This window comes from Heterocephalus glaber, unplaced genomic scaffold (genome assembly GCF_053883595.1).
Source record: "Heterocephalus glaber isolate CG9 unplaced genomic scaffold, H.glaber_assembly_v1.0 deba00001479, whole genome shotgun sequence".
Taxonomy (NCBI): Eukaryota; Metazoa; Chordata; class Mammalia; order Rodentia; family Bathyergidae; genus Heterocephalus; species Heterocephalus glaber.
In genome coordinates, this window is record NW_028258316.1 from 21,417,120 (window position 1) to 21,440,829 (window position 23,710).

A 23,710-nucleotide genomic window follows, 5' to 3' on the forward strand; every position below is an offset into this window, starting at 1 on the left:
AGACTTATTTACATTTTTTCTCATTTCGACTGGGGCGGGGGGCTGTTAGCGCCTGCACGGATTACCTTATCTGAGCTGGGTGAGGTGGGACAGGGGCCGGGAGCAGTGGTAGGGATGGTGACCCAAAAGCCCTTTCCTGTAGGCTGGGAGCAGCCGGAGGGATAGTGGCCGGGAAACCCCTTCCTCTGGACCAGGAGCAGTGGGATGGTGGCTCAGAAGCCCCTCCCTCTGGGCCTGGAGCGGTGGGAGGGATGGTGGCCCGGAAGCCCCTTCCTCTGGACCAGGAGCAGTGGGACGACGGCTCAGAAGCCCCTACCTCTGGGCCGGGAACAGTGGGACTCAGTACCTTGGTCTGGTGGTCTGGTGTCCTCTGCGTCTTTGTTGTGTGGAATCAGGTGGCTGCCTCTCTGCAGCGGGGTGATTCGGTGTCTTCCGCGTGACTCAGGACCTCGTTAGCGCGTGCACAGACCTGCCTGTCTGCAGCGGGCTGATTCAGCGTCTTCCGCGGGACTCAGGACCTCAGTAGGGCATGCACAGACCTGCCTGTCTGCAGCGGGCTGATTTGGCGTCGTGTGTTCCGCGCAACTGGGGACCTCGGTAGGGCATGGGCAGACCTGCCTGTCTGCAGCGGGGTGATTCGGCGTCTTCCGTGCGACTCAGGACCTCCGCCATGGTCTTTCTTTACCATATCACAGGTAGTATGAAAATCAGAGTTTCATTACTCTTTTTACATTTATGCAACTTTGAAATTTTACTATACTAAAAGTGGTGTTTTTTGTGTTTTCAGTGCTAGAGATTAGGCCCAGGGCTTTCCACACTAAGCTACATCCCCAGTCCTTTTTTATTTTTCTATTTTGAAACAGGGTCTCATTAAGTCACTAAGATGCCCAGGCGGGGCTCAAACTTATGATCCTCCTGTTTTAGCCTCCCAGAGTTCTGAAATTATAGGCATGTGCCACCACACCTGGTTTAACTTTTTTAAGACTGAAATGTGGGGGTTGGGGGAGTCTTCCAAAAAGCAAAGTAGAGAGCTTCTAAGACTCTGGAATTTTCAATCTGAGCATCATTAAAACTTCCCAGAAAACTCAATTCCTTAGAACTACATTGCTAAGCTTTTCCAGATCAACGAGTCCAGTACCACATATACAAGGACACAATGAATATTATTTAATAATGATATGGACTCCATCTCCTAAAGAAAGGAAATTAACAGAAAAATCTAGAAATACCATGGAGGCTCCCACAGGCCAAATTCAGCTCTGTACAACTGAAAACCTTTCAGAGCTTCAGAGAAGAGATAAAAGTGACCCCAAAAACAAATGCTAAGAAACATCTCTCCCCTCCTCCCAAAAACACAGAGTATCTTTTAATTGAGAAGTGGTTGTGTTTAATCATTAAACTTATTCTGACCCTAATGGAAGAGAAGTCACTTAAGCTGAGAAAGAGTAGAGCTTTTTCTCCCTTACTTATTTTAGAGGCTAGTAAAAGCAGAATAAAAAAGCAGGAGTTCTAAATTTAGGTCCCAGTGGAGACTTGGGGGAGCAGAAGTGTCCTTTCTTTTCTGCCTTATGTCAAAGGTCATTGTCCTCGGGATGCCAAGCATCATGCTCTGGTGAAGGCTGCCCCGGGTGACACCTTCAGTCTGTGTCCAAAGAATCCTCACTCTCTGACCTACTGGATTGGTTCTCCTCCTCCTCAACATCAGTGGCCTGAAGAATCCTCAGTGGTTTGAGCTCAGGCTTCCAGCTTGGTTTAGCCATACTTTCTGAAAGGTCTCCAGGGATTTTCTCTTGGTTGGCAATTGGGGCTTCCAGTACCATCTCCACTGAGGCACTAAGGTCCTTGCAAGGGAGTTCCTTCTTAGACATTTTAGAACCTAAAAGAAAACCCAGCCATTAATTTCACCTGTAGGCTTCTCCCAAATAACTGTGACAAGTGGAGTACAGAAAAGGAAAGGCTGGGCTATCTTTAGGACCCCCGTGAAGGATGAGGACTGTGTCCGCCAGGAAAAACCCACCCTGGTTAACACAGGTTCAGTACTAAGGGTCCTCCACCCTAATAACTTACTTTTCATATTAGGGAAGAAATCCAGGGACTTGTCAAAGTGGTCTTTTCTTGATCTCTCTATGGATACCTAAAATGTATTGGAGTAAGTATGAGAAAAAAAATGAATCAAGACATTAGGAAAATAAAAACATTTTTTCTAAGATGCTTTCTTGGAGAAATTAACATCACTTTTATTACACATTTTCTGCCCTCCAGACTATCCAGATGAAGCCAGAACTAATATTTTTCCCACTCCCAGCAGTCAACTCAGGGCAGACCACCTCTACAGACGGCTGCCAACAACTCCTCCTGTTCCTAGATACGCATGCAATTCCTCCCATCAAGAGATACAGTCTCTCTCCACCTCTAAGAATTGGAGCTAGACTTGTGGCTTGTTTGACCAGTAAAAGGTGATACTGTTTTAGCCACTTGAGTGATTACTATGCTGTCAAAAGGTTCAAACAAACCACAAGGAAAGGCCTTATGGAAGAGAACTTGGCCAATGTGGCCAACACCTCTGCCCAGCTGCAAAGTGACCTCAAACAAGAACAGGATGACTAGATTCATGAGAAATAATGAATCACTGTGACTTGAGCTTTGGTGTGGATTGTTACACAGTAAGAAATAGTGCAACTAGGCCTTGGCAGAAGCCCTGTCATTCATGTGTTTCAAGGTGGCCCCTTCTATATTCATCTGGTGCTGCTGCTGCTTCATGTCACTTTCCTGACCAGAAAAAGGGCTGTGACCTAGTGACCACAAAGTCAAGTCAGTACTCTTCTTTTTGGCACTTCATATCTCAGTAATAGTGGTTCTTTGTTTTCTTAACTGACACATAAGTAGTGTACCTATTTATGAGATACCATGTGAACTTTCAATACATGTATACATTGTGTGAGGCCTTCTGAGTTGTGTGTGATCCTGGTCACCTGGGGCTGTAACTACATGTATTACAAAATTAGATATGAAAATAAAGGATGTACTATAAGATCCAGGATTCCTCCACATAAGAAGTAACTGCACATAACAGCAGAAAAAGAAACAACTCTACCTTTCAGTTTACCAGAGTGTGACTCACCTTCTTGTGCCATTCCCAACATACCCATATTGGTTCTAAAAATATGAAAATAAAAAAGTTCCAATTTTCTGTTTCTTTTGCATCAGCTGTTTCTCCAACAAGTCCCTAGATGCATTTGTCCTTTCCTTTTTGAATCTTCCCTTCTCTAAATAAACATCTTCCAAGCTGTCACCACAGGTATTATGCTAAAAGATAACAACTCTGTTGGCTGCCTTCCAGCTAAGGCTCTTACCTCAGCTTCATTCTGGAAGCAGTGGAGAGCTTTAAAGCACAGCATGAGACTAAGCATGGTGACACATGCCTGTCATCCCAACATTCAGGAGGATCACCATGAGTAAAAGGTCAGCTGGCTACATAGTGAGTTTAAGGCCAGCCTGAACTACATAGCAAGACCCTGTCTTAAAAGATTTAAAAAAAAATACAGCAGGACTTCGTTCCAAACACCAGAAATTCTGACCTAATAGATCTGAGATGCAACCTGGCTGTTAGAGGAGTTTTTAAAACTTCTCAGTCTGTTTGTGTGCAGCCAACATGGAATACCATTGACCTGGAGACTCAAGCCTAATGGCCTTCACAGCGTCCATGAGGCCCTACCCACCTCTTTGGCCTGGTCTACCACTTTCCTTTAAATAGCAACAGCCACACTGAAATGCTCAAAGTCTTCCAAGCAGCCATGCTCCTCCAAGATGCCTCTGCACAGGATACTGCCATCCCTGGGAATTCTCCATACTGGAAAAAAATCCCACATATTTAAGATCCAATTTAAAAATCACCTTTTCTGTAAAGCCTTTCTCACTTGTGAGGACAGGCTACTGCTCTAAGGACATGGATCCAAGGTGACCCCAGTGATGCATGCAAAACAGCTCCTACCGGAGGCATCAGGAAAAGGAGCCAAAATGGAGGTCCAGGGAGTGGTAGTGGTCACCCTGGATGGAGTGTTAACCTTGTACAAGTCACCTCCTGTCCTGGGCCTCAGCCCTGATTCTTCTGCCTACCATGTGAAGGTCAGAACCCCTGGGGATGTAACTCAGTGCAAAAGCCCTGGGTTCAATGCAATAAAAATATTAATTAACTAATTAATTCGGAGTCCCTGACCAGGCTAAGTTTCAAAATGGAAAAGGCATATTTCACTTTTCCTGCTGCTATCTATGTCCTGGGATTTTATTACTCAACCATGCACATACAGGACTGTCCTTACCACAGACAGGGTTATATGCAACTGCAGCTGAATGTTTATTTGGAGTATTCTGGATCTTCAGATCACTCTTGGCTTTCTCTTTAGCCTCCTGAAATCCAGAAGAGGAGGAATGAGTTGGGACTTTTGGAAGTGAAGAACATTTTTGCAAAAGGAGAGGAAAAGGAACTTAACTTCTATAACCAGAGACCAAAGAGAACCCCACCTCTCAGGCATTCTTTCCCATTCAGGCTGCACCCACTTCAACCAGCCCAGCGGAGTCCCAGGGCTCCCTCGAAGTACTCTACCTGTTGCTTAGTAGGGGTTTTCTCCTTCTTCCCCTGTGGCTGCCGCCACTGCTGCTGCTTCCTGTGACCTGGTGACCAGAAAGCCAGGTCGATCCTCTTCCCAGTGACAGCCCCCCACCTCCTGCTGGGCTACCTGCTGAGACCTGCCCAACTACAGTGACTCCCTCAAGGGTCAGGACCAAGCTGGGTGGCTGCTTCCTGAAATTAGAGTTTCCTGCATTCTACAGGTGACCCCATATGACTGTGGCCACAAACAACAGAATCCGGACCAAGTTAAAGAAAGAGAAATGTGGGTGGCTAGAAATTCAGCAGCAGCAGCAGCAAAGCTACCTTCTCTCTTCAGGCTATGATGTAATTTCTTCAGATGTTCTGGATACCGCAACACAGGTCTCTGGAGAAAAAAAAAAAAAAAAAAAGAGGGGGAGGTTGGAAAGGAAAAAGGGGGAAGAAAAAGAAGAAAAGGAGGAGGAAGAAGAGGAGGTGGAGGAGGAAGAGAAAGAGAAGGATAAGAAGAGCAGAAGGAGAAAGAAGAGAAGCTCTTCTGTAGGTCCTTCCCTTTCCCCAGATGCATTTATTCATCTAGTCAGCAAGCACATCAGGAAGCCAGTGTTTTGCAGGGGTGTGCAAGAAGGGAAAGGTGTGGGAAGTGAAGTGCAGAAGAAATCCAGTCACCGCTCTGCACACATCCTTCCCCCCACACTGGCTTTCTTTCACCTACACACAGCCCAGGCTTCTGTGGGGCTGGGGCCAGAGTGGTGGGATAGAAGAGAAAGAAAGAAAAAAAGCCAACTCTTCCAGCCTTGAGAAGAGAAGGGCTAGATTTTCATGTAAGGCCCTTCCTCCAAAGTACCCTGGCTCTTACTTGTAGGGTGAGGCAGTGTATAGTTAGAAACATCTTAGAAGATATCACACTGTCATGTCGGTTCTTTTCCAGGGGAAGACTCTTTTTCATCCTGCCCAACTGTATTTTCATCTCTACACAAGACATGTTTTTCTCTCCCTGTGGCAAAAGCCTGAAGGGGACAGAGACAGCCAGTCAGCAGCAGCTGTTGCTGAGAGAAGAAAGAGATGAGAAAGGCTCCAAATCTGAAGACATTTCTGCTTTGGGTCTGGAATGGCCTCTCCCCAAAGGTACTCATTGGGGGACACCTTTCAGATGCAGTTATGATAACCACAACTGCACTTATTAAGTGTTTATTCTGTTAGGCTTTATACCACTGAATCCTTCCAACACTCAGAAGACAAGTATTATCCTCACTTTCCAAATGAGGGAAATGAAGCTTAATGAGGCTAAACAATTACCAAAATTCACAAAGCAGTTAAGTTTCAATACAAAATTCAAACTTCAAATCACATATACCCTTCTGCCTCCCACTTATCCATAATTCATCTATAAAAACAATAGTGCTTACCCACTGGCAGGAGTTTAAATGAGAGTCCATGTAATATGCTTAGCCGAGGGCCTGCCAGATGGTAAGTACTGGGTAAATGGCTGTGGTAATTACTGTCACCCCTGCCTGTTGATAAGTCTAAGAATTCAGTAAACAAGTACAGTGACAGTTTTCCCTGCCCTACTCAGAAAGAGCACATTGCTTGCCCCATCCCAGCTTCAGGGCAAAGCAGGAGCCCTGGTTCTCCCATGAGCATCCATGATACTCACTCTTTCAGCAGATCCTGAAGTAGCACATTGTCCTGGGCCCTGACAGGTATTTCTGAACTTAACTGCTCAGATGCATATACTACTGGGGAGGACGGAGGCACAATCACCTCTGAGGTTCTCAACCCTGTCTCTGTGAACTCTCAGGGAGACCCAGAGATGACTCCGTTTTCCGGAAGAGAAAAAATGAAACAAACTCTCCCAAGTAATCTCTTTGAGCTCATTTCTTCCCATTAACATTCCAGCCCCCCAACACAACCCTGACCTGTACAACTCCTTGTTTCCACAGCCACTCCATCATTCCCTCCTTCCCTCCACATGACTACCTCCCGCAGGATCCCAGCCTTATTGTATTTAGATCATACAGGGATTAACTTGGTTTTGTTTGTTTGTACTGTTTTCCCAGAGGTCATTCATTATTCACTCAATCTATCTATATGCCAAGCACAGAGCTAGGGATAGGGATTTCATAATGAATTAAATGGATCAAGACACTACTCTCATGGACATAGCACTCAGCTCTGAGATTTATCCAAAATCATATTTTCAAATAAATGGTTGAATGAGTTGGAACCTCAGGTTTGCTGTAGTTTTTGTTGCTGTTGTTGTTGCTGTTGCCGTTGTTGTTGTTCTTCTTCTTCTCTTCTTCTCCTTTTCTCTTTCTCCTTCTGCCTCTTCCTCTTCTTCCTCCTCCTCTTATTCCTCTTCTACTTTGTGTGTGTGTGTGTGTGTGTGTGTGTGTGTGTGTGTATGTACATCCTAGACATATGCTCTAGTGCTGAGCTACATTCTCAGCCCTTTTCATTTTATTCTGAGGCAGAGTCTCACCAAGAGACTGGCTGGTCTGCCCAGGCTGGTCTTGAACTTATAATTCTCCTTCCTCTGCCTCCTGAATAGCTGAGATTATAACCACACACCATGATGGCCACCTGGGGATTAGGGGGTTTTTTGTTTTGTTTTATTTTGGGGAGGTTTTTTTGGTACCAGGGAATCGAACTCCGGTCCTTGTGCTTGTGCAGCAGGCGGCAAAACCACTGAGCTAAATCCCCAGCCCTGGAGATTAGTTTTTAACTAACCAAAAAGTCCCCCTGGATACCCAGCAGTTCCTCCTGGATCTCTTCAAGGTGTCCTTCTCCTCCCTACATGGTACAGATAGGGAAAGGAGTCTGAAGAGACTTGTAATTATCCCTATGGAAGGGTTTTCATTTAGAGAAAGGAAGGGGCTGAGACTTGGGAAGACCTAAAAAGAAAACAAAAATAGACCCTACAGAGTAATAATAAAGGTTTGGACAAACATTGAACTTACCTCTGCTAATTTCTTTCTTTTCTTTTTCCCATATTGGCTGGGGAAAGGAGATGTCTTCTCAGGTAAGCTTGAAATAAGAATAACCACAACTTATTCCCAGACATCTTAAACAAAAACAGCAAGGATATATGTGAATAATGACCATGAAGACTTCTATATCTCTCATTAGTATTCAAAGATGGCCGGTTGGGAGCCCAGCAGTATGTGTCACCCAGATACCTGTGCTAAAAGACCCCTCACCCTCCCATCTAAATTTGGTTCCTCAACATTCTCTGGAACAATTTAGGAATTTTCTTTTACCATGTGAATATAAACTAGTAATTATATACTTAAGTGTGGTTATGTTTGTCATGTGTGACTCTCGCATACAACTCTTGGAGGACAGGGACAAAATCTACTTGGTTCTTCCCTAAATCCTCACCACTTTAGCACACAGGAGGTGTTCAAGAAGTACTTTTTGCTCTGTTCTCTTCTCCTCCTTCTCACTTGGGACGTGGATATGAAAGCTGGAGTTGTGGCAGCCAACCTAGACCTTAAAAGTACCAGCGAAGTACCTTAGAGGATGGAAGCCTTGGGCTAGAAAGATGGCCCAGAAAGCTAGAAAGAGCTTGGGTTTCTGATTATCTCACAGAGCTGATTTAGTAGTCCCAGCCCACCCACTCTGGGGCTGCTTTTACATGAAAGGAAATAAAGTCATCTGTGTTTTCTTGTTGATACCATATATATGCACACAAAAATGCATTCACAGGATCATTTGTTGAAAAAGAAAATCAGGAGGTTACCTCAACAAGAAGCCCAACTAAAAAGAAATTAAATCACTTAACCAGAATCTGAAAGCCTCAATTATCACAAAAGAGAAACCAAATTCTTTCTCCATGGTTTTCTACACTAGCAAGCTTTGGGCCTTCACCAATTGATCTTTGTCATGCCCTGCTTGGTACGCAAGTACTTTATGCTATTCACTGTATGCCACTGTCACAGGCCATGGCAATCAGAGGTTCATATGCTTTACTGGGAGCTCTATCACTTGTTACTGAGGGCTAATAAGGAAAACTAATAGAGAAAGTGTAATTTTTAATCAAACTTCACAAATAAATTGGGCCCTACCTTACATGCTATTTACTGCCATGTGCAATCTGATATACAGAAGTCCCATAGCATGAATCTCAAAGTGTATTAAGATAGAATTCCAGGGCCGGAGATTTAGCTCAATGGTTCTGCCACCTTGCAAACGCAAGGTCCTGAGTTTGATCCCCAGTACCAAAAAAAAGATAGAATTCCAAACTTGGCACCATGGTGCATGGATGTAGACCCAGCACTCAGGAGGCTAAAGCAGGAGGACTCCAAGTATAAGGCCAGTCTAGGGTACATGGAGAGTTCAAGGCCAGCCTAGACTATATGGCAAGACCAAAAAACCAAAAGGAAAACATGATGACACATTCCTGTAATCCCAGCACTCAGGAGGCTGAGTTCAAGGCCAGCCAGGGCTATACAGTGAGACCCTGACTCAAAAAAATAAATAAATAAAAATAATTCCAGTGTAGTAAGAAGGAGTAGCAAGAGACTAGGACCACTTTCTCTGCTTATCCTTCTGTTACTTGCAGTAAGGTAGCTAAAAGGGAGATCACAAAAAAGGCCTGTAGGGACTTACAGAATATAAGGATAAAGACTCCCCAAGTTCTAGACATGACACTCACCACATATTCTTTTCTGATTCTTCTGGGATCCAGATCACAACCATATGTCTAACATCTTCAGAGCAAGGAAGTTGTGTCTCATTCAAATTCAACACTGAAAGCTAAAAGAAAAATTTAAAGCCTCCATATAGTTTAGGTGCCAGGCTGCTACCAGTACTAGTTCCAGTACCAGTACCAGACTAAGGGCTCAATTATCATGCTAACCAAAAAACCTGGTGGCTAAGAAGATGATAAAAAGACATTTCCCATCCCCAAATCATCTTTATGATATTCTCCCCAAAGAAACAGACTACTTACTTCATTAGGCACTGGTAGGTACTCTGCAAGAATGAGCATCTTTAAACAAATAATCTCCCCACTTCCGTGTGACCTTAGAGGAAAACCTATCAACCCCCACCCCATCCCATAGAAGGGTGCCTGGAGGCTTTCCTAGGGGAACACTACTCATTCTGCTGGCTCTACTTGAAAGACTTAGATCCCCTACCAATAATACAGTCAGCATTTTGGGACTCAGAATAGGGACAGAATGGGTGGAGACAGGATCAAGTTCCCTACTTTTATTTACAGTCTGTCTATAATGATAGGCACCTATATAAAAGTTAAAGTGTTGATGCTTCTCATATTTAGCTCTTTAGGACCCTATGACAGTAGGGCTTAAGGGAACTTTATAAATTATCTAGTCCATATTCCTAAAAAGATATTTAAAAAGGGGGAAAAAAGATTAAAAAAATAAGGTTGGCCCTGTGACAAGAACTAGGGAGAATAAAGGAGACTCTTTCATTGTAAATGTTTTATGGCTTTTGAATTTAGAATCATGTTCACATATATCTACTAAAATCGATAATTTAAAAATAATTTAAGCAAGACACAGTGGGACATGCCTGAAATCTCATAACTAGGGGAGGATGAGGCAGGAGAATCTGGGCAGCTTAGCAAGATCCCATCTCAAAATTATTTAACAAAAAAAAAATCTTTTTCAAAGGGTTGGAGATATAGCTCAGTGGTAGAGCACCTCTGAGTTCAAGTCCCAGTACTGCCAAAAATTAAAATAAAATTTAAAATAGTAATATTTTAACCTAACCTTCTTGTTCAAAAGAGGCCAAGGAGGTAAACTACTTTGTTCATTCATCCATTCACACCCATCTACTATCTCTTAGTCCCTTACATTCTCCCCTACATGATACAGAGCAGTTCAGGGTGAAAAGAACAAAAGGCATTCAGTCAGACTCCAAGGAACAGTAAATCCCTCTTTAGGTAAGTAGGAAGGCTTTTCTTCCTAAAGTTCTAATTTAGCACTGATTTACCTCTAACTATTCATATACATTAGCAAATTACTTCCCATCTGAGCCTCTGTTTCCCTAACTGTAAAATGCACAAGATAGACCATAATAATGTTCTTCAAACTGAAACTGTGATTATGCGTAGGTCATAAAAATCAATTTTGTGAATCAAGCCCATATTGTTTAAAAATGAAACAGAATGAAACAAAATAGGACAGAAAATTTCAGAGTACCTCCCCATGGTTAGAGTAATGATTATTTCATAAAATTTTTGTTATAAAATCTATTCATTTCCATGTATCATAGTTTTAAAAGATTGAAAGTTATCGGGCTAGATGACCTTTAGACACATTTAGGTCTGACATTCTCATATTCTAAGTGCTCTGACTATTAAGTGGCAATGTTTACTTAGAAATTGAACATGCTTTATGCAGTATAAAGAAAATTCTCATCTATACCAAACTTCCACAATCAATCCCACTTAACTCTGGGATTTCTGAAAACAATACAGCATGTAAAGCCATTAGCAAAGAGCCTAGCATATAGTAAGGACCCAATACTAGATAGTTATTAGCATTTTTTTTTTACCATATTGGGTACTGAACCCAGGGCTTTCACACTAAGCTACATCCTCAGTCTCCGCTCCCCCTACCCAGGACAGGAATCGAACTCAGGACCTTGTGCTTGCCAGTCAGGGCACCATTGAGCTAAATCCCTGGCCCCTTTTTTTATTTTTTATTTTGAGATAAGGTCTCACTAAGTTGCTAAATTGCTCAGGTTGGACTCAAACTTACGATCCTCCTGACTCAGGATCCCAGCGTGCTGGAATTACAGGCATGTGCCACCACATCCAGTTTATCATCACTACTATTCTGATTATAGTGATCTTGAAGAATAACATTAAAGATCAAATATTTTATTCCCATTAGTAAAGAGAAAATGCTGAGGAAGTACCTTTTTGTGGCTTTCTTTGGGAGATCTCTTAGTATAGGTGATCAAACTTTTGTCAGGTAAATCCTTCTGAGACCTAAAACCAAGATATGTAAACATGAAACAGAGACACAAAAGACATTGGGATGATAGAATAAGTGCTATGAGAAAAACTCTTCTACCTGTCCACCGAAAACATTGGGCTTGGTACTAACCAAATGAATGTAGGGGCTCCTAAATAGACATCACATGCTGCAAACATTTCATAGCTATTGCACCAAACTACATTCATAGCCTATGCCTCTGTCTGGAGCTAAAGATAGGTACATCATCAATAAAAGCTGATGCAGTTGGGTGCATACTGGCACCACTCTAGAAGGCTGAGGCGGGAGGATCACAAGTTCAACCTAAACCCTGGTCAATTCAGCAACTTAGCAAGACCTTGTCTCAAAATCAAAAATTTAGAAAAGGGATGAGAACAGAGCTCAGTGGGAAGGACCTGCACTCAATCCTCAGTACAATCAATTCATCAATCAATATTGATGGAAATGTTCAAACCATGCTAAATAAATAAAATGTGACATGTACACACAATAGAATATTATTTACCTTTAAAAAGTAATGAAATTCTGGGCCAGGGATTTAGCTCAGTGGTTCCGGCGCCTGCCTGGCAAGCACAAGGTCCCAAATTCAATCCCCAGTACCTCCCCCCCCAAAAAAGTAATGAAATTCTGATACATGCTACAACTTAGATGAAACTTGAAAATATTATATCAAGTGATACAAGCCAGAGACAAAAAGGACAGATTTTGTATTTTGTATGAGTCCACTTACATGAGTTACCTAGAATAGACAAATTCAATGAGACAGAAAATAGAGATTACCAGGGAAGAAAAGGTAATATAGAGCTATTGTTGAATGAATTCAGTTTCTGTTTGAGATAAAGAAAAGGTTCTGGAAATAGGTAGAGGTCATGGTTGCACAACACTGTGAATTCTACACTTAAAAATAGTTAAAATGGTCAAGTTTTGTTATGTATATTCACCCCAATTTAAAAAAAAAAAAAAAGAAGCTCCAGTGTGATAGTGCATGCCTATAATTCCAGCACTCTGGGAAGCTAAGGCAGGAGGGTTGCCAAGTTCAAGGCCAGTCTAGCTACATAGCAAGTTCAATAATGGCCTAGACTACATTGTGAGACCCTGTCTCAGAAAAACAAAACAAAACAAAAAAAGTATTATTAAATAATACCAAGAGATATGAGATAAAGACTCAACTCTCAACCTGATTTATGAAGTTCTGCATAATGTAGACACCAATTTCTACAAAATAAATAGCAAAGGTCTGTATTTTTTACTTCCTAGCTTCATCTCTGATCACTTTTCCATTCCTGTTCCACATTTCAAACACAACAAACTATCTTCCTGATACTATACCTAAAGAATTTTCTCTCACCCTCCAGGCCTTTGAACATGCTATCCGTATAATTTAGAACCGTCTTCTAGCCCACATCCCACCTGCAATCCTCACTTCACTAGACTGCTCAACTTCTGGGCTAGGTCACATGTATACAGCACCCTGGTTAGGAACCTTTTCTGGTGCTTTCACACACCCAGGCACCAGTCCACTCATGACACTCGTTATCCTAAATGTCCCTGCCTGCTGACTTCTTTGCCTCCCCAACTAGGCTGAAAGTCCCTCAAGGATGAAGGCTGTATCCTACACAAGATAATAGGACACAGGTTTATAAATGTGGGGTTTTGAGTTTAGGTTTTTTGTCTTGTTTTGTTGTTGGGGGGCGGGGGTTGTTGTTGTTTGGTTGTTTGGGGTTTTTTTTTTTGTAGTACTGGCATTGAACCCAGGACCTTCACACTGAGCTATCTCTCTACCCAGCCCTTTTTTTTTTTTGAGACAGGGTCTCACCAAGTCACAAGTTGCAATTAAACAAATGATATCATGTCATGACTCTCGCCTTCTAAGGGCTTTAAAATCCAGTTGAGCAAACAGGACACAGGCATAAAAATATCCATAAGCCTACTAGGGACAATGAGTGCTAGGTTAGTTTGGAAGAGTGAGCACCCAGGGCCAGCAGTAAGTGAGAAAACTCAACCCTGACACAGATGAGAACATATTCATCCATTCACCAATATTTAGTGAGCTTCTATTTTATGCCACACACTACCGAAGACACAAGAGACACAGCAGTGAACAACAACAACAACAAAAAAACCATGGTTCCTGCTCTCAGAACTGACATTCCAGTAAAGGGAGGCAAGCAAATCAAGGAACACTTCAGAAAAGAATTAAGAAAAAAGAAGCAAGGTTGGATGATGGCAGAGGTGTAGGGAAATTTCATACAGGGTGGTCACAGAAGATCTCTAGGCAAAATCAACTTTTATTTTGCCTCTAGGGGACATCTGGAAATGTCTGGAGGCATTTTGGTGGTTGTCCCAACTGCAGGTGAGATACTGCTTGCATTCCAAGGATGCAGTGAAACATCCAACGCTGCACTGGACAGTGCCCACAACAAAGAATGAATGACTCAAAATGCTAATAGTGCAGAGTTGAAAGCTCTAATCTAGAGGAAACCATTCAGAGGAAAGAGTAGTTCTACGATCTCTATTCATGAAGTAGAACTACATGTGGAATACAGAGAGTGGTATGGCTGGAACCTATCGAACAAGGATAGGAGAAATGCAAGATGAGATCCACTGGGAAGGCAGGCTCTCACATGGCCATATAGGCCATGCCAAGGACTTAATGAAGCAGAGCAGAGGTGAGAGGGTCTTTAAGGCTGAGAAAATGTCAGAGACAGAAAAGAACAATCAGAAAAAAGTCTGGCTCAGAGGAAAAGTTGGCATCAGAGATGAGAAGATTCTATGACTAGAGAGGAGTCAGGTAGTAAAGAGGCCACAACTCCAGAATGAGCAGGCATGGAACTATTCTCTAGTAAAGGAAGAGGCATTCTATGCAAGGAGATGAGCAAAACAGTATTTGTTGAAGCATAATTAGTTGATCATTTGTCAGACTGTTTAGAGGGGAAAGGGCAGCAAGAGCAGTTCGTAAGTCACTACAGGGCTGGTGATGTACCATAATGGTAGAGTGGTAGAGCACTTGCCTAGCATGGGAGATGCCCTGGGTTCAGTCACCAGCACTGCAAAAAAAAAGGCAGTCATTGCAAAAACCACACATGAAGTAAGAAAGTAAGAAGACTAAAAGAGAAGGCATGGAAGCAGGAGCTGACTAGATGAGGTAGCCCTCAGCACACTACACACCAGGGCATGATGGGGTGGAAGTGTGTTGTGCGTGTGTGCAAATGAATGTGAAGCACACCAGATCCTCGCTGTAAGATACTGCCATTTCCCCAGGACTCAAGTCCTAGAGACCCCTGAAAGTAGTCCTACTCTTTCCTATGCTATCTTTAGGTAAGAAAAATCCACAGGAACTGCTTACATGGAACAGAAGTAAATAAACCATTCCAAGGATCACTATTACCACTTGAATTCTAGGCAATAGGGTCCAAATTTTAAGTCTCAGTTTTTTAGAGATAGTTGCCCCACAGTTTCATGTATCCGCAAGATCGGCGCCTTGACTTCCTAGGAAATTCAAAAAGAAAAGCCACTGTTTCTGCCTCTGGGAGCTTACAAACAGTTTCATACCTGAAAATAAAAGATAAGAAGGATGGCATGTGTGGACAGTTTTCTGATGACCTACAGAAAGTGATAAGATACCCCTGGTAGGGGCTGACTTGTGTCTCCTTCCCCCAACATTCATCTGTTAAATTCCTGAAAACTTGATAGTATTTGGAGAGAGGGACTTTAAAAAGATAATTAAGGTAAAATGAGGTCATAGGATTGGGCCCTAATCCAATATAACTGGCACGCTTATAAAATGAGATTGGGTCACGGACATGCACAAAGGGAAGATTATGTGAAGACACAAGGAGATAACAGGTATCTACAAGCCAAGGAGAGGGCTCAAATCAAAACAACCCTGCAGACAACTTGATCTCATACTTCTAGCCTCCAGAATTGTGGGAAAATGAAGTTCATTGTTTTAAGCCACCAAATCTCTGGTATTTTGTTCCAGCAGTCCTAGCAAACTAAAACAGCCCCAAATTATCAACTCCTAGAACACAGCAGGCAGGAATGCTCTGTTTCTCTACATCTATTCATCACTTCTTTAACTGAATTAGTACTCTCTTTTTTTTTTTTTTAGTACTTTCTTTTTAATACATGTTTTCAAAGTCACAAGGGAAATCATAACCTAGAATTCTGAGACAACAATCTACTAAAGAAAGATACCATGATAATTTACCTACCTTGAAATTTGGAGGCAAGCTTTGAACCTCGAGACAATAAAGAATGAACTTTAGTGAAGGCAAATTCTGGTGATTGTTGATGAGCAAGTTTCTTGGCCTGGAAGCAGGAATCTGAGATGTTGACAATAGTGAGTACTGGGTGTTTATCTGAGAAAACAGATCAGAAGAAAACATGTAACTTGTTGCCTAGAGAAAGGGAGCCATACAGACACAGTTTAAGGACCTCCTAAGAAAGAAGACAGAAGCTAGCTAATTCACCTTCAGCATCCAAGGGAGTTTTGCAGGGTGAGCTCAGGATTCGAGGATGGCCCCTTTCAATTCGACGGACAGCTGCCCAGCATTGTGGATGCGGACAAACAGCCAAGTCACAGATGGCTTCATCCCACTGGCTGTCATCTGGCAAGTGCATGGCTACCAATAGTTTAGGACAAAGGCCAATCCTGCAGCTTTCTGAGAATCAATAGCCACATAATTAGGGAGTATAATTATACATTACCCATCCAGTCCAGACCTTAATTTGGACTCAAATCTTAAAATATTTCTATTGAACCTATATAGGTACAAGGTGGACACAAGATAATTAAGAAGTAAGTAAAGCTTGATTGCCTAAGTAAGTATGAAAACATCTCACCATGAGGTTAGATAGCAAGACTGAAAGCAAAATGATTTCAGGTCTCCTAATTGGCCACTTAATAGCTGAATGACCTGGGATTTAAATAAACCAAGTTTCATTGTCCTTATATGTACAATGAGCATAAGCCTGTTTCATAGTCAATATAAAAATTAGTTAATGGATATTAAAAGGTCTGGCATATAGTTCAAAATAAATATTGGCATCCTTTCTTTTTCCCATTCATTAATCATTAGGGAGTAATCTCTGAAAAGCTTTATCAAATTACAACCAATTAAGTCACGTCACAGAAGTGCTTTAGGTAGCTCAAACCTTTAGAAGACAGACTTCGTTTTTTCAATATGCTATAATTCTTATGAAGGCAGATAAAACAGCCACCAGCAATCAATGGATTTGTTCAAACCCCACATCAGTAGACTTGCAGCTGTTCCAGAGACCATTAAGCTTTTCATTTATCACCTATATGGCCTTGGCCACATTACAGTACTTCCCCTCTCTCTGTCTCTTGCCTTATTAAGGGGAAGAAGGTACTTTTATATATAACAGGTACTCAATAAATATTATCTTCCCCTCTCTAAAGATGTTTTAGATGATCACTACCACCTTCTCTCTAACCCTACTACCACCACTACTATATTACTGGGGATTGAATCCAGGGCATTCACACTAAGCTGCATTCTCAGTCCTTACAAAAATTTATTTTTTATTTTGAGACAGGATCTCACGAAGTCAATAAACTGCCCAGGCTGGACTTGAATTTGTAGTCCTCCTGCCTCAGCCTCCTAGGGTGCAGAGATTACAGGCATGCACCAAGAGACCTGGCTTCTAATAACTTTTAGGAACACTGTCCATTTCTTTTTTCATCTATGAACTTTTAGGAACAATGTCCATTTCTTTTTTTCTTCTATGAAACACCTTTATTGACTACCAAATACTATGTGTGAGAGGACCTGTTTGGGGCCTGAAGAACAGCCTCAAGCAATCTTAGTTTGTGTGTTTGTTTGTGTGTGTGTGTGTGTGTGTGTGGTATGCTACTGGGGATTGAAACCAGGGTCTTTGCACTGAACTATATCCCAGGCCTTTTATTTTAAGTCAGGGTCTTGCTAAATTGTAAATTGACCAGGCTGGGTTTGAACTTGTGATCTTCTTGCTTCAGCCTCAAGAAGTCCTGGGATTACAGGCTTGTGCCACCAGCTAAAACTCCCTGCTCTTTTAATTTAGATCAAAGATAGCAAACTATTGGCATAGGATTGCATCTTACCTGACTTGTTCAGTTTGGCCAGCACTTTAAGCCAGAATTTCAAAACTCCAAATTTCTGGCTCCTCTTATAGAGATCTAAATGTCTGACAACCCTGGGCTCAGTTTCAATGACAAAGCAACTTGCTGAAGCTGAGCAGCTTCTGATGTCTTTAAACTAGGCCTGTTCTATCCAAGTGCAAAGTTCTCCCACCAGAAGCAACAGTCTCTGACTTTAGCAGTTTCAGCTGCCATTTACCATATTTGCCCTGTTGTGGGTTTTTCTGTTCGTGTTTTTGAGATAGGGTTTCACTATACAGTTCAGGCTGGCCTTGAACTCACTATGTAGCCCAGGCGGGCCTCAAACTCCCAGCGATCCTCCCGTGTCAGCCTCTCCAATGGTAGAATTACAGGTGTGTAACACCAAACCTGGCTGTCCTGTTGTTTTTCTAACAGGAAACTATTTCTCTGTAACCATGTTTCCATCCACAGTAGAAAAAAATGAGTCTTAAAACATGTCTCAAGGAAAAAAAGCAGCATTAGTGCTCCTCGGGAATGAGAATTTCTACATATGTAATATAAAAATAATACAGTGTAAACCTCGGCATGGTGGCTCACACCATAATACCAGCGCTCTGGAGGCTAAAGCATGAGGATCGCTGCGAGTTTGAGGCAAGCCTGGGCTACATAATAGTTCAAGGCCAGTCTAACCTACACAGTGAGAACCTGTCTCCAAAACAAACAAAAAATACTACTTAAAACGCCACTGCAAAACCTTAACAATGATTTCCACAGGGAAAGAAATATAATGAACTATAAATACAGCTTTAACAGGGGTTGTTTCTGAATGCGAATGTGGTGCTGCATTTCCTTACAAAACAGCTGCTTCTCGCCCTTTAGTTACCTACCCAGCCCGAAAAGGGCCCCGAGGTCTTATCAGGCACATCTTGACAATGTCAGCATTAGCGCTGTTAGCAAAATGATTCGCGCTAGAAAACAAAAACAAAAACCTCGGTAACGCTCATCTTTAAATACCATTATTATAAAGTTATGAGGGGAGAAAAGATATGAACATTGAATTCACCAGAGTAGAAAAAAATTCCTTGCATTTTGGACAAGGAAAAAATCAAAACAAAGGTGGAAGACGCCAACCTAACAGGACCGCAGAAACAGCACGGATTGAAAACCGCTAGGGTTCGGAGCCAAGCTGGTAATTTTACCTCTCTCAGCGCCCGGTGGACGTGAGCCCCACCTCTCGTTCGAAGGGGCCCCGCCCCCGCCCCCGCCCCGCCACGCCACGCCCAACTAATTTAGTCCACTCCTTTACTTCCCCGAGAGCCGCGAGCCGCTGTACCGCGCCGTCTCCAAGCAGTGGCGCAACTGGGAAACAGACGGAAGCCTCAGTGAGTCATACTTCATTTGGTGAGAAAACGCCAGACGTAGTAATGGCGTAAAGCAGAGAAACGAACATAAGGAGGAAAGTAGGGGCACAGTGGGACCGGGCGGAAGCCCCGGCGGGCCAAAACCATTGCACCAAGGAAAGTTTAGACTCACCGGCGACTTGAGGAGGCGGGGCTGGGTACAAGAAGAAGGCTATGACGCGCGGGGCACTGTGGGACACAGTGTGGGCAACGTGGGGCAGGACGGGTGCCTCAGAGGGTCAGATCGTAGCGACGCGGGAAGTCTGGACGAGGTAGCATCCTGAAGAGAAGGCCTGTGGCAGAGCAGCCTTAGGCCCCTTAGGCGGCAATGGCGGAGAGGCCCGAGGACCTAAACCTGCCCAATGCCGTCATCACCAGGATCATCAAAGAGGCAGTGAGCTGCCCCGGCAGGCGGGTGGCCGGGGGTGGACGAGAGGGCAGGAGGGAAGAGGGTCCTGGGCCTGCAGCTTTCCACATCCCAGTTCTCCTCACAGCTCCCGGATGGTGTCAACATCTCCAAGGAGGCCCGGAGCGCCATCTCCCGCGCTGCTAGCGTCTTTGTGCTGTACGCCACATCCTGGTGAGCGCGGCAATGGAGTAAGGGAGGCGCAGAGGAACCCCTTGGCTCGGGGTTCGTGGTCTGGAGCCCACAGACCCCAATAATTGTGTCCTATCAGTGGGGAGAGACTCACAGCCTTTCTCCCCTTCTAACAAGTTGTAAGACAGATTAAAACAACAGAATAACTCTGCCCCAGCCTTTTTGTTCTACAGAAGACAAAAAGCTATGCATGTAAGACAGTAGGCTTTCCCACTCCACCTTTAGATGATTTTTTCTCACCAATACCACAAGGCAAAAGGGGGTCTAACAACCCTAATGGCTTTTGCTCTTATTTTTTCAGTGCCAACAACTTCGCGATGAAAGGGAAGCGCAAGACACTCAATGCCAGTGATGTGCTCTCAGCCATGGAAGAGATGGAGTTCCAGCGGTTCATTACCCCATTAAAAGAAGCTCTGGAAGGTAACAGTCCCTCCAGTTTTCTATGTAGAAGACGGTCATCCCTGTTCATCCGGCCTTGAGACTTTACACTTTGAATCTTTTAAGTCCATGAAGCCACTATTGGCTGTGACTCGACCCAGTTCAGTTTGCCCCACATCGGATCTCTTACTTCTGTGCCTCAGCTTTTCCAATTATACAGTGGAGTTAGCTGCTGCGTTGTCTGGTGCCCCCTTCCAGCCCTGCCTCCTAACCCCCTCCTTCCTTACAGCATATAGGCGGGAGCAGAAGGGCAAGAAAGAAGCTTCAGAACAAAAGAAGAAGGACAAAGACAAAAAAACAGATTCAGAAGAGCAAGACAGGAGCAGAGATGAGGATAACGATGAAGATGAAGAGAGGATAGAAGAAGAACAGAATGAAGAGGATGAAGTAGACAACTAACAGGGTGGGAAGACTGGCACTGTGGGAGCTACCACTCTGAAACATGGTACATGTTTATGTGAAGCTTTTCCCTGCTGGGCAAAGTAGTCTTAGGCACAAGTGCCTGGGAAGATCACAATAAAAACTGACTATAATTATCATCAAACCAGCGTTTCACCAACTCAGAGCATCTGAGTAGCAGAATCTTCTTTTGTTTAATCAGGCTGAAGGTTATTACTTTTTGGCAAGAGGGATTCTGAACAGCTAATTAAATAAGCGATTTATCTTGTTTACTTATGTGTATGGTTATGTAGTTTTTTTGCTCCTGTCTTCCTGCCCTTCCAAAAAAGTAGTAATAACTTCCATGCTGCCTGCTGTGTTCCCAGATCACAGAGGCAGTGAAGGCTCAGGAAAAATTAGGGCTTTGATCATGGTTAGCCATATTTGATTTACAGTAGCTCACTGAGAATGGTCAGAATGGGGTGGGCATGGTGTTACATGCCTGTAATCCCAGCTACTTAGAAGGCTGAGACAGGAGAATTGCAAGTTTTGAGCCCAACTTGGGCAACTCAATGAGACCTTGTCACCCCCCAAAAAAGATAAAAGAGGCCAGGTATGCAGCTCAGCATTCCCTCAGAACTGTTTTGTTTTTTTTTTAAAGATAATCCATTTTATGCTTTCTTCACTTGACAGTAGCATTAATTAAGTTCTGGTTTCTGTAAACCTTCTTGGCTTGTGGCCCTTCTGTATTGCCTTTAGGCATCTAACCTGCTGGGTGACTGCTCTGGGCACAGTATGCTCTTAAATTAGCAATGTAGATTGAAAGTTGAGGAACAAGGGTGTTTTACAAAACAGACGGCTTGACCTTAGGTTATCTCACCCCTGCCATTGTACACCTTTAGGATTTGTCACCTCCTGGAAGGTGTAAAATCTCAGGCTTTCTCTTGTTATGTCCATTCCCCAGACTTGTGGCTATGGATTTTCGTTTTTTTCCTGTCAATTTCCAGGCTTCACTTTGTCTAAGCACAACTTGTTCCCTCTTCTTGCTTTGTATTTCTTTCTGCCTCTCCTTCCCATTCCCACTCTCTCTCCCCCTTTAATTCACTTCATCTGCAAGTCTAGCAACTGAGAACCTACTTAATGTCCCAAAGTGCAGGTTCCTGGTTCCTTAATCCATATCTTAAAAATGATTTTGTGAAACTCCTCTGGATATTGAGAAAGATCTGATGGCGCTCAAGAATCTAACCCCCTAGCCCAACCATTCCCTTGAACTGCTTCTAAAGTGTCTGTTGGCTTTTCCTATCCTTTTTCTCTTTCCGTTCAGTGTTCCAGGCACCTGTTTGTCTCAGTGGAGCACTTGGAATTTGACAGGTGGTACAGTGTAGTTTGACACTGTTAACTGGTTAAATGAATACAATGAAAAGTTTGTTCATAAATGACTGACCACTGTTGAGATTATAGTGCTTTGTACAAATAAAGAACATTTCTTGTTTAAAGTGATGACTCATAATTATGCAGTGATAAAGAGTATGCTTTTGGAGAGAACCCACTGATCAATGCCCTGCACAGTATTTGGGGTGTGGCCTGGGCCAGACCTTTGTAAACATGGGATCCTGCATCACCTTGAATGACCAGCAGATGCTGCTATTCAACCACAGCAAGACTGGTTGGCCTTCTGGGTGCCTGTAGTACTAGATTGTCCACACCTTCATTTAATGAGCCTGTCCTGTGATGGCGTTGTTCTCATTGCTTTTAAGTATTAATTCGTAAACCCACTGAAGCAGTACTTCTATTACTTCCATTATCACTTAAGCACAACTATATATTACCTTCTATCTATATAGCTTCTTCAAATCAAACTTAGAAGTGACATTTCACAAAGATACAAGCCCACTGGTCACTTGATCTAATGGTTTTTTCCTTCTCCACAGCAGGAACATCCTTTCTTAATTCCCAAGAGCACCACTGTAGGCTAAGTCCTCAAGGCCCTTCTGAACTCCTGTGGCTTCCTTTGAGCTCAGTTTCCTGCCTCATCTCTACTTCCCCTAGCTACGCCTGTGTTCTGCTTGCCAAGTGGATCTTCCTGGAACACAGCTGTATTACAGTCCCTCCCTGTTGCTTGTGAAATCCAATCCATACTTAACCTTGTTATTTAAAACCTTCAAAGGAAGGCTCATCCTATCATCCATTTTAATCTACTTTCCAAAATAAGACTATACATTCCAATGGAGAATGGATCCAAAAAAAGCCAGGCATGGTAGGGCACACCTGTAATCCCAGTACTCGGGAGGCTGAGGCAGGAGGATCACTTCTAGTTCAAAGCCAGCTTGAACTGCACAGCAAGACCCTGTCTCAAAAAACAAAACAAGGGGCCGGGGATTTAGCTCAGTGGTTTTACCGCCCACTGCACAAATGCAAGGACCTGAGTTTGATCCCCGGTAGCAAAAAAACAAAAAAGAATGGATCCCAAAAAAATTACCTTCTTTATGATTTGAGTTCATCTTACCCTATTAATGCCCAAAATGAAACTTCCTAAGAAAAAAGATGTTTCCTATTGGGTATGGTAGTACACACCTGTAATCCCAGAAGTCTATAGGATTGTACATTTGAGCCCAGCCTTGGCAATTTAGCAAAATTGTGCCTCAAAAATAAAAATGGCTGAAGATGTACAAGGGGTGACCAAAAATACAGTGAACGTTTAAAATATTACAGTAACAGACACATTGCCATTAATTCCCCTTAAAATATTCCCCCTTGCTTCAGATATACCCATCATTCTTGCTACTTTCTGAAGCAGTTCTGCAAGTTCTCTTTGGTGAGTGTGTGATCAGAACTACAGTGAATGATGCTGTGGATGCCATCCAATGGAAAATCAAGCTTCTAAAAATATTACAGTGTCCTTATCCACCTTGTTCACCGGATATGACCCTGTGTGACTTCTGGCTCTTGCTCAAAGTCAAAATGACCATAAAAGGTAAATTTTTTGACATCAAGGCATCAAGGCAGGCACGACCAGGCAATTAAAGTCAGTCAATAAAAGGACTTCCAGAACTGCTGCGGAAAGTGGCAAGAATGACAGAGTGACTCCATTAGAAGCAAGGGGAATTAATGGCAATGTGTCTTTGCTGTAATAATTTCTTTTCTATTTAAATACACACTGATCATACCTCATAGGTCAGTGCAAAGGCCCTGGGTCCAATCCACAATTCTGTAAAA

General features: G+C 42.9%; 2 protein-coding genes across 2 annotated transcripts; one reads left to right on the forward strand and one right to left on the reverse strand.

Annotated features, from left to right (window-relative positions):
* Positions 1 to 1,144: 1,144 nt before the first annotated feature.
* CUNH9orf43 (chromosome unknown C9orf43 homolog) lies at positions 1,145 to 19,092 on the reverse strand. The gene is made up of 14 exons (XM_087182880.1): positions 16,423 to 19,092; positions 16,050 to 16,241; positions 15,788 to 15,938; positions 11,498 to 11,570; positions 9,264 to 9,364; positions 7,567 to 7,633; positions 6,264 to 6,400; positions 5,466 to 5,616; positions 4,934 to 4,994; positions 4,604 to 4,671; positions 4,295 to 4,407; positions 2,698 to 2,785; positions 2,068 to 2,134; positions 1,145 to 1,876 (listed from the first exon to the last, which is right to left on the reverse strand). The coding sequence occupies exons 2-14, from the start codon at positions 16,198 to 16,200 to the stop codon at positions 1,638 to 1,640; spliced, it is 1,467 nt and encodes a 488-aa protein (XP_087039006.1). The 5' UTR covers positions 16,201 to 16,241; positions 16,423 to 19,092; the 3' UTR covers positions 1,145 to 1,637.
* Pole3 (DNA polymerase epsilon 3, accessory subunit) lies at positions 19,084 to 21,990 on the forward strand. Its single transcript, XM_004849530.4, has 4 exons — positions 19,084 to 19,474; positions 19,575 to 19,660; positions 19,980 to 20,098; positions 20,346 to 21,990. Exons 1-4 carry the CDS (start codon positions 19,409 to 19,411, stop codon positions 20,513 to 20,515), a joined length of 441 nt encoding a protein of 146 aa, XP_004849587.1. The 5' UTR covers positions 19,084 to 19,408; the 3' UTR covers positions 20,516 to 21,990.
* Positions 21,991 to 23,710: the final 1,720 nt, after the last annotated feature.